Here is an 11603-nt window from a genome sequence, read left to right as displayed (position 1 = left end):
AACATTTGTTCTGTCGAAAATATAATTTCTCTTTTCAGAAATGACAGCCCTATACTGTGATTGGCTGGTGATGTCTTCTTAGCGCTGAATGGCCACTCACAGACTCGCCCTCTTTGCCTCCAGTAAGTTTCATTATGGAAATGAGAGGTGTGTTTAGCAATACTTCTTTCTTTGAAATATTAACAAGTACAATTTCAAAATAGTTTCACAGTGTAAATATTATGATTAAATTATGTAATTTCTGTTTAGATAAAATACTGTAAATTACTGTGACAATTTAGACGCAAGTGTGGTAATATAATGAATGTGGCCTCCCTATGGAATATTGGTACGGGCCGAATCCTCTGAACTCGCTATACGTGCAACTAGTAGGCTACATTCTCAAGATATCAAACATCTTTAATGTTTCTTATCAGTTTTGAGACATTGTATCGGTTGCCTGAAGTGGTCTTATAAGGGTGTGTTTTTATTAGATTGTCCTTTTTCTCTCTACATATTTTCCATTGGAACATGCTGCGTGTGAGATCAGCATTCTATCAGTCTTGGAGGGGGTACGTATTTTCACATGAACATACACGAGACTAACTCACCTTAGCTTTGACTCTTCGTAACCAAGCTAATGTAATTTGCATTATTTTGGTAGCTAATAGTACATTTTTGGCTTATGATTGTTGCTCTACCTAACGTTTTTTGCCACACTGTAGTTATAACTGTCCAAGTAGAACAACAACAAAAAATAAGCTGCTGCAATGCTAAATGTTTTGTATTTTATTTAACATTTATTTAACTAGGTGTTATGTAATGATTTTTCTCTGCCAGCCACCAGACCCTTTCAATGTCAAGGGCAAGCTAAATAAGTTGAAATAAGTTATTTATGATTTTGTGTCTTCTGATTACCATGATTCCAAGCCGCATGGGTAAAGTTAACAGTTCACAGAAATACTATTCACTCAAAAACCAAAAAGTGAATGATACACCCTGAGCACGTAGAGAGAGAAGGAGCACTCCTCTTTTTATCTGTTCTATTATAGCGTCTGGGGCAGCACCATTGAGGCTATATCTATTTTAAAGGGGTCAATTTCCTTCTTCATTGGCTGATTGCTGCACACCCATAGGAAACCCCACCCATAGGAAACTCCACCCAGTTGACTACTTAAAAATGGTGGAAGCCCTCCATGGCAATGTTCATGCTAAAATGGTTATATCCATGATGAGTCCTCTATCTATCTCTATGACAGTGGACTTGGGCCAAAAACCGGAAGTGGCACTGGCAACTGGTGTTATGCAAGAAATCACATGGACAGAAGGAACCTGTATGGGCATGCCAGCTGCATGAATGTTTATTTATGCAGTTACCCTTGGTAAAACATTATAGCCATATTTTGAATCTCTTTAGAGGTCTATTGACTTTTCTGTTGGTTGAGGAAGATCAATAAACAGTATGAAGGCTGTGTTGTTGTACACCAGGTCCCCCATTGAGAGAGAAGCATCTGTGTAGCTGTGGGAAGGCAGTTGACTAATAATCATATTTCATCGATTCCATGTGTCAGGGGAGTTGAGGGTGTGTTTTAATATTTGAATACGAGCCCCTGTCTACCCAGTTTGACACTCTGACCTTCACTGACTGTTTAAACTAGAGCAGTTAATCATTTTTGAGGCAGTGCATGCACGATCACCAGAAGTTTGGCAGTTTTAGACACAAGAAATTAGACACAGACAGCCGTGTTCACCCTGACACACAGAGAATAGTGAAATATCAAATAAGCATGAATTGCTTATTGCAATTGCTTGCTGCTGTTAGGTGTGTCTTTCTTTGTATAGTTTTTACAGATGCAAGATGGTCCCATCTTTTATGCATGACTTGCATTTTCTAAGCCTTTATGCTATAACAACTGGTCATAATAGAATAACTGATTGTGAGATTACGTCAAGTTACTTATTCCAGCTGACAGAAGACTGCAGCTTGCCAAAATCTAGCAGGGAAGAGGCAGGACAGAACCAACTCTGAGGTGCACCTGTATAAAAAGACAGTTCAATATCGCACCAAGACCACAATCTACATGGCCAGTAAAGTCTTACTCAGGTCAACAGAATTTGGACTTGCCTCAAAATGAACTGAATGGCATTCATTCTCTTCCATAAACACATTGTTAAGTATCATATTATTCAAAACAAATATGTAAAAGAGCAGAAAATGTTATGGAGGGTGAAGTGAATGAATGGCCGGTAGGCTACCTCAGGTATAAGGCTGCAATACATTGATGAACAAATGCTTCACTTTGCACCATGAGGATGAGTCTCAGATTTTGGGATATAATGTATGTGGGGGATGTCTGCTGTTGCATATATGTCCGTTTTCACTTAGTGTGCATTGGTCTATGCTAACGTGTGTCTGTCTGTGCAGGTTCAGGACCTTCCCCTGTGCAGCTGTTGAGGTGAAGAATGAGCCCATCCTGGGATTCAACGAGGGCAGTCCAGAGAGGGCCGAGCTGCAGAAGGTGTGCGCGCACACACACAATCATACACAGCACACACTCTCAAGCAAATAACCACCGCATGCACCATTCTATATACCCTTCATGACCTACAAGGTCATCTCTATAAAAGATGAGACTCAATAATGTTGTGTGTGTGTGATAGGCCCTGGATGACCTGAAGGGGAAGACAGAGGAGATTCCCTGTGTGGTTGGAGACGAACATGTGTGGACCAAAGACATCAGATACCAGCTATCGGTGAGTGGAGTCAACAGCATGTCCCTAATCTGAGCAAACTATTGCTCCATGCTGCCTGCAAATATGGGAGCCTGGAGACCTGAAGCGCTCACTTTTACCCTCACACTGCTGCTCAGATACACAGCATACTGCCTGATCCAAATGGAAACTTTCAAGGCCTGTCAAGTTAAACTGGAAATGACTGTAATAACATTGCGTTATCAGCTGTGTGTTATTAGTTTTCTATAACATCCATCATAAACCAACATACTACCTGTGCTGGGGGCCTGCCTGTGGAGTCTGTAGTCCCATTTAGCTCAGTGCTTGAAACGCCAGGTTTCTGGGTTCCATTCCCACGGGGGACCAGTATGAAAATGTATGTACTCACTACTGTAAGTTGCTCTGGATAAGGGTGTCTGCTAAATTAGTCAAATATACATTTCGACCAATACCACACTGTCTTTAAATGTTATTTCCTGCAGGTATTATTACCTATTAATCAATGTAATTCTTTATTTTCTTTTTGAAAGCCCTTCAACCACTCTCACAAACTGGCCAAGTTTTGCTATGCTGACAAGGTAATCTAAGATTACAATTCTTCTGTTTTTATTTATCAGACATTCACCAAGATTTACCTAACCTGACTGGATGGTGTTGCCTCGGTATGATTGATACAGGAGCTGCTCAACAAGGCTATCCTGGCCTCTGTGGCGGCACGGAGGGAATGGGACCTGAAACCCATCCAGGACCGAGCCCAGGTCCTCTTTAAGGCTGCCGACATCATCAGTGGACCTAAGAGAGCTGAGATTCTGGCCAAAACCATGATAGGCCAGGTACAGTGAAATACTGTATTTAGTCTACATGTCGTTTTAATAATCTTATAATTGTATGGCTGAATATCAAGTGGATATTCATCCCCTAAGCGCTCTTTTTTTTTATTACTGGGAACACTTTCTCAATTACAGCGATGACCTGGGAAATAGTTCAATAAAGGTTACAGGGGAGAGGAGGGTGGATGAATGAGCCAATTGAATGAGCACATTTTTTCCTGATTCATTTTGTAGGGTAAAACAGTGGTGCAGGCAGAGATTGATGCAGCTGCAGAGCTAATAGACTTCTTCCGGTTCAATGCGAAGCACGCTGTTGAACTGGAGAGCCAGCAGCCCCTGGACAGTGATGGTAGCACCAACACCATGCTCTACCGTGGGCTGGAGGTGAGCACTCTCTGGTCCTAGCATCATCTTAACTTGATAATAGTCACAGATAAAAGCCTGTATACTTGGGGATATGTTAGGATGGATTTTCTAGAACTCATATTTTCCAGGAGTTGTTGTCAACACCTTTATTTCCCCTTTAACTACAGGGTTTCATAGCTGCTGTTGCCCCATTTAACTTCACTGCAATTGGTGGAAACCTGGCAGGTACACCTGCTCTCATGGTAAGTGTTCCCCTACAAACAACAATACCCAATTGTCCTTATAGTTCTAATACATTTCACATTTAAATCCTGATGTGTGTTGTTGGTTATAGTCTGAACTGGACTTTCTTTGTTTGCCTGTGTTTTTCAGGGTAATGTAGTTCTGTGGAAGCCTAGTGACACAGCCATGTCAGCTAGCTACGCCGTCTACAATGTCCTCCGGGATTCAGGGTTGCCCCCCAACATCATCCAGTTTGTGCCGGCTGATGGACCAGTATTTGGAGACACCATCACCTCCTCTGAACACCTTGCTGGCATCAACTTCACTGGCAGTGTCCCGTATGTGTTTATCTCTACATGTTAAAGCATACCTAAAACTGATTGCCACTTTTGGTACATAATACCAAATCTGTACCACACTGTTTTTAATAACTTAAATGGAAGTTAACAACCCTGGAGTCTCTTAACAACCCATTTCTGTTTCAGTACCTTCAAGCGCCTGTGGAAACAGGTGGCCCAGAACTTGGATGTCTACAAGAATTTTCCTCGGGTGGCAGGAGGTGGGTTGGACCAATAGCCTGTAAACCATAGAGATAAATGCTGTACACCACCACACTGTCAAGTTATTAAACGTATTGAATATTGACTTCATACTCATCTTATATCTACACTCCCCTCCATATGTATTTGAACAGTGAAGCTCAAATTTGTACATTTGGCTCTATACTGCAGAATTTGGGATTTGAGATCAAATGTTTCATTAGGCGACAATACAGAATGTCACATTTTATTTGAGGGTATTTTCATACAGATCTGTTTTACCGTTTCTAAATGAAATCACTATGTATCTAGACCCCCCTTTTTAAGTTTTGTTTTTCCATTAGTATTTTTACAAATTCACTTATAGTGTATTAAAGTAGTCAAAAGTTTTGTCCCATATTCCTAGCACGCAATGACTACATCAAGCTTGTGACTCTACAAACTTGTTGGATGCATTTGCTGTTTGTTTTGGTTGTGTTTCAGATTATGTTTTGCCAATAGGAGCTAAATGGTGAATAATGTATTGTGTCATTTTGGAGTCACTTTCATTGTAAATAAAAATAAATTATGTTTCTGAATGCTTCTACATTAATGTGGATGCTACCATGGATAATCATGAATGATGAGAGGTTAGCATTTTTGTTGGGGGGGGTGTTTATGATCTTTGTTCCTCTGTAATTTTCTCACTCATCATTATTCACTATTCATTCATAATTATTCGTATTTTTTATTTACAATAAAAGTTACTCCAAAATGATACTACATTATTCACCATTCAGTTCCTATTGGGAAAAACATAATTAGAAAAACAACCAAAACAAATTGCAAATGCATCCAACAATTTTATAGAGTCACAAGCTTGATGTAGTCATGGCGTGCTATGAAATATGGGAGCTAATACAAAACTTTTGAGTACTTTAATATACTATAAGTGAATTTATCTAAATATTTATGAAAAAAATAACTTATTCTAATGTGGGGACTAGATATATGAAGTTCTTTCATTTTTAAACGGTAGGACAGATACTGTATGTTTGAAAATACCTTCAAATAAAAGAGGACATTCAGTACTCTTGTCTCAATCAAACATTTGATCTCAAATCCAAAAAGCTGGAGAATAGAGCCACATTTACTAATTTTAGCTTCACTGTCCAAATAAATACGGAGGTGAGTGTATATCATTCTTTGAAAACCGCCTCACCGACATCCTCCTCTGCCACACCTTTCAGAATGCGGTGGTAAGAACTTCCATTTTGTGCACAAGTCAGCAGATGTGCAGAGTGTCGTGACAGGGACCATCCGCTCAGCATTTGAGTATGGAGGGCAGAAGTGCTCGGCCTGCTCCAGGATGTATGTACCAGACTCTCTGTGGCCCCAGATCAAACAGGGGCTCCTGGACATCCACAAGCAGCTCAAAGTGGGAGACGTGAGTATACAACTGACCTTAGCTTCTAGGACTGTTTCATCAGTCACTTTGGCACTATGGTTATTTTGGTGGGAATAGTTACAGCCAGTTGGCGTGTGCTCCAATAGGAAATATTTGAAAGTGTTGAACTTTATACTGTAGGTGTTAATTTGATGTCAGGTTGTTGTAATGGTCTCCATGATTCCCCTGTCCAGCCCGTGGAGGACTGGAGTACATTCTTCTCTGCTGTGATTGATGACAAGGTACAGTACTGTGAGATTTGCCACTCTGGATGCTTTATCAGAAGCAGCTATAATACTTCTGATCAAGAGTTATTTTATTTTCAAGATTATTTTACATTTAGTGACTCTTTATATATTATTTATTTTTGTCTCAGTCCTTTGCTCGTATTAAGAAGTGGTTGGACCATGCCAAGTCATCCCCTAAGTTGAACATTATTGCTGGGGGCCACTGTGATGACAAGAAGGGTTACTTTGTGGAGCCCACCATCATTGAGAGCACAGACCCACAAGAAGCCATCATGGCCGAGGTAAGACTCGATATTCTTGATATGTAGTTATTGTAGATCACCTCTTTACTCACCACTGTTATTAGCCTATGGAACTTCGTACTGTGATTCCAGTTTTAACCATGTATGTTCTCACTTCTTTAAACCAACCTGCAAGAGTTATACCAGACAGGCATACATGTCATAATCACATGAGAGACAGTCAGTTGGGTCTGAATAGCTGAAACAGACTTTATTCTAGCCTGTTAGATATGGTTGTTTTATGAAGAAAAGAAGCAGGATTATTTTTTTCAGTTTTAACTGAGATGCCTGCGATCAGGCTCAGGGCCAAGTGCTTGGATTACTCACATAAACATGTATACAGGGATGTATGGAATGGACACCATGTTTGTTTAACTAAAGCCATGCTTCACACACTGTAAACCCCAAGGCATTTTTAACTCAAAATCTTCTAGGAAGTTGAACTCAAAGTCAATGAAAGTCATTATTAATTAATATGTTTGTTGTACTCACTCAAAACTAAATGAGTTATCAAATCAACATTTTTTTTTTAAATGAATGATAACAAATTCACTTTTTTCCCAGCATGCTCTACTGCAGGTTGATTTTATATCTGTGTTTTTGCATGTACGTTGAGTGATTGATTAATCTCACAGTGAGGGAAAAAAGTATTTGATCCCCTGCTGATTTTTGTATGTTTGCCCACTGACAAAGAATCCATGTTTGCCCACTGGATTTTTTTGTTGTTATTCTATAACCTACCATTAAAATTATAGACTGATCATTTATTTGTCAGTGGGCAAACGTACAAAATCAGCAGGGGATCAAATACTTTTTCCCTCACTGTATACTACACAAAGATAAATAACTAAACTGATCAAATCATTTAGTTAGATTTCTTGCACCTGTTACTGAAATGGTTGTTCCAGATTAAATGGTTTATGTAGTCTCCTCAAACTGTTTTGGCAGTCACTATGAATGCAGGGTGCGGGTGAATAAACATTTCAACTGTTGGATATCCTAACTCTGGCTGGATTCCAATAGGAATTACACATCACCTTGGATGCCAACATAATGTGAATTGCGGTTAGGGTTGCAAAATTCGTGTACATTTCCCAGGTTTTCCAGAAATCCGGTTTGGAAGACTCCTGGATATCCTTCAACCAGGGTTTTTTTTAAATCTGGGATTTTGGGGAAGTTTCTGGAATTTTGCACCACACTTTCAGGCCTGATGTGGCTTGTAAACCATGGGTTTTAGGCCACTACGTTAGGGTAAAGCTAGGCCTCAAAATTAGGCCTTATGAGATATATATTGTCATAAAGAGTTAATTATAATGATAATATTCGCCTATGAACTCACTTGGTGAAAGCCACAGGACAGAAAATGAACGACTTCAACTATCAACAACAAATAGTGTCATGGGTGGTAACACTACAATTCACTCAAAGGCAAGGCACACTGGGAAATTATTTTGGAGGCGTGTTCAAGCTGATACAACTCAGTTCTGGACCCCCTACAGGGTCACAGTGACTCTTTCGGTATGAGTAATGACTACAAAATCACTATAGGTAACTGTACTGAAATGTATTAAGTGCAACCGGTTTCCTCAAAAGTTTTTAGTAATGACAGCACATTGGGGTTTACAGTGCACTCTGCTTCACAAATGGGGGGCCAGTCCTCCTTGCTTCCTTGCATTGCAATTGCTCAGTTAATATGGAACTTTATAACAACTCTGTTATAACTCGGTTCTGGGTTAACTCCTGTAGGAAATCTTTGGGCCAGTTCTGTCTGTCTATGTTTACCCTGAGAACGACTACCTGGAAGTTCTGCACCTGATAGACAACACATCACCATATGCCCTGACAGGAGCTGTCTTTGCTCTCGATAAGTACGTTCGATTACTTCAGCTTGTTTGCTATGGAGTGTCAGTATTGATGAAATAAAGAACATAATACAGTTTTATATACAACTATTATGAATGCAAAGCCAACTTTGATCAGCTTATTGATAATAGATGTTGCTTCCTAACCCTTTAGTAATGTTTTTTTCCAGGAATGTTGTGAATGAGGCAGCCAAAGCCTTGCGGAACGCTGCCGGAAATTACTATGTGAACGACAAGTCCACTGGCTCTATTGTTGCCCAGCAACCATTTGGTGGCGCCAGAGCTTCAGGTACCAATCCACAGCCCACACACCAATCCACAGCTCATTGATATCCATGTGACTGCCAACAGTTGTATAAATCAGGACTTCTCATTACTCCTGGTTAGCTCTCTATGTCTGACATGGATACTTCTGTCAAATGGGTACATCATCTTTATTGATATCAATAATACCTAAAACATGAACTTTTGTCTGCAAAGGTACTAATGACAAACCTGGTGGTCCTCACTACGTACTGCGATGGACATCCCCACAGGTGGTCAAGGCCACTCACGTCCCGCTCCGAGAATGGAAGTACCCCTATATGGGTTAAAAATACAGTACTCTACCCCTTCCTCACCTACCTAGGCCTCCCTCATCCAATCCTAGTTCTGTAGAGGAATCTGTAGGCGTTTTCTCCAGTCAAGACAGACAATGAAATGAAGAGAACAATCCTCTCCTTACTCATCCAAGTTTTGTCCCTTTTTGCCCTTATAAGTATGCTCTGAATCTATACACAAGTACGAATGTAATTATTAGCTGTTCTAAATTGAAAGGGGGAGCAACAGTGCCCCTCTCTGGCACTTCATGAGATCAGCAGGAGCTGCAGCTGACCCAGCCAAGCTGCCTGCTAGCTGTACAGAAGAATGACAATATGAAAACGTCCCATGGATCCACAAGACATAGTAAAACTGTGTGGTCTACCATGGATTCCACAGACTTGTAATAATCAATCAGCTGTTTTTAATCAAATGGCTGCTATGTGCTTCTGAGCCTCTGTTTTACCATCTCAGTACTGACTGGTCCTGAGATGTAGGCTACTCACTGTTAGGTTGTCTCTGCCTGTTCTGTCCTGAGGTAAGTATTCAAAGAGTTGTTAAGCATCAAATTCTTTATGAGAGGAAGATGTTTTTTTTCTTCATACAAAACTGACTATGTATTATAAACATTAGCTGACCGTCTATCATCTTAACATCCTTTGACAAAAACAATAACACTGAGTATCGACCATGAATATTTCATGACAACTAAAGTTCAAGTATCAAAATGTTTATAATTTTAAGTGTTTGTGATGGCAAAAATAGGGAAGAATGGTTATCTTTCTTTTTTGGTGCTAAGAAAGTCCTTACTAACAGTCCTTAACCTAAACTCAGTTCCTTGCTGTGTTATGATTGATTTGCTGTATTGTCACACTAATACTAAACCTCCTGACTGTCTCTGATAGGAAAGGTGATGTACTTGACTTGTTACACTTGAGCTATGGCTGGTCCTACAGGATGTGGCTATGATCAAATGTATTTATAAAGCCCTCAGCATATGTCACAAAGTGCTTATACAGAAACCCAGCCTAAAACCCCAAAGAGCAAGCAATGCAGATGTAAAGTACAGTAGCTAGGAAAAACTCCCTAGGAAGAAACCTAGAGAGGAACCAGGCTCTAAGGGGTGGCCACTCTTCTGGGTGGAGATTTATAATAGTACATGGCCAGATCGTTCTTGAATATGTTCAAACGAAAGGGTCGAAAACAGCAGGTCCTGGACAAGGTAGCACGTCCCGTGAACAGGTCAGGGTTCCATTGCCGCATACAAACAGCAGAAACTGGATCAGCAGCACGACCAGTTGGACTGGGGACAGGGACAGCCAGGAGTCGTAATGCCAGGTAGTCCTGAGGCATGGTCCTCTGGGAGGGGGGAGAGAAAGAGAGACATTGAGACTGCGCATGACAGCCTGGTCTCATAGACTAGACGTAACATACTAAAAGTAAATCCAGGACAGTCAAATTAGTATGATATTTTATGTTTGGTATGGTTACGTGAGGAAAAACCAAAAGTAGGGTGGTTGGTCAGGCATATAACGTAATTGTCTAGCAACCCAAAGGTTGCGAGTAAGAATCTCATCCTGGACCATTTTCACATTTTACTTTTCAACTACTTACAACTTTTTAGAACTTTTGCAACTACTAGCATGTTACCTAACCCTTAACCCTTTTTAGCTAACCCTAACCCTTTAACCTAACTCCTAAACTTAACCCTAACCCCTATCCTAGCTAACATTAGCCACCTACCTAGAATTTGTAACATATCATACGCTTTGAAAATTCATAACATATTGTACATTTTCCAAATTCTTAACATATTGTAAGTTTTGCAAATTCGTAACATATCATACAAAATGGGTGATGGACATCCACAAATTAATACATACCATACGAAACGTAACATACTAAATGGAGTGTCTTGGATTTCCATTAAGAATATGACAAAATGCTCTGAGACCCGGTTGAGCATGAGGGTGCTGCTACCTTTTTACTTAAACCCCACTTTGCCATCTAATCATTTTTACCTCAGCAAACGCACACTTACTGTTCTTTTACAATTGTGGAATATTTTACTGAGCGTTTGCAAAAAATAAATGTAATTGCTTCAACTTCATGTGATTGCTCAATCTGAATTTCATGCCATCTTTATCATTTTGAAAATCATTTCAGGGGGATATATTTTAAGAAAATGTATTTTGTATTTTAATATTTTTCTGTTAAATGATAATAGAAATGATTTGTCTTCGATTGTGCCTGTATTGGTAATAATAGAGATTGACATTTATTACATTTGTAATAATGGTCATTAAATTATTTCACAAAGTATATTAACCTTTTGTGTTTAATGTCATATTTTTGTTTCTGAATGTGGCTTGCTTGAATCCATACCCTGTTGTTATTGTGACTGCTGATGGTGTTTCCCCAGTTTCTAACCCCTTCTAAACATTGTAAGGTTGAGCTACATACTTCTTGTACCATTGGATTCCTCTATTTCTTCTGCGTCCATCGATACCAACCATTAATCTGTGTGATTAACGGGGG

General features: G+C 39.8%; 1 protein-coding gene across 1 annotated transcript; it reads left to right on the top strand.

The window, feature by feature from the left end:
- Positions 1–268: 268 nt before the first annotated feature.
- LOC106582961 (delta-1-pyrroline-5-carboxylate dehydrogenase, mitochondrial) lies at positions 269–11393 on the top strand. Its single transcript, XM_014166608.3, has 15 exons — positions 269–551; positions 2405–2498; positions 2641–2733; positions 3243–3290; positions 3390–3545; positions 3777–3926; positions 4076–4150; positions 4281–4468; positions 4616–4689; positions 5899–6095; positions 6290–6337; positions 6472–6624; positions 8371–8492; positions 8657–8775; positions 8967–11393. The coding sequence occupies exons 1-15, from the start codon at positions 511–513 to the stop codon at positions 9077–9079; spliced, it is 1671 nt and encodes a 556-aa protein (XP_014022083.1). The 5' UTR covers positions 269–510; the 3' UTR covers positions 9080–11393.
- Positions 11394–11603: the final 210 nt, after the last annotated feature.

This window comes from Salmo salar, chromosome 22, assembly GCF_965601325.2.
Source record: "Salmo salar chromosome 22, fSalSal1, whole genome shotgun sequence".
Taxonomy (NCBI): domain Eukaryota; kingdom Metazoa; phylum Chordata; class Actinopteri; order Salmoniformes; family Salmonidae; genus Salmo; species Salmo salar.
This window is presented reverse-complemented; position numbering and strand designations above follow the sequence as displayed.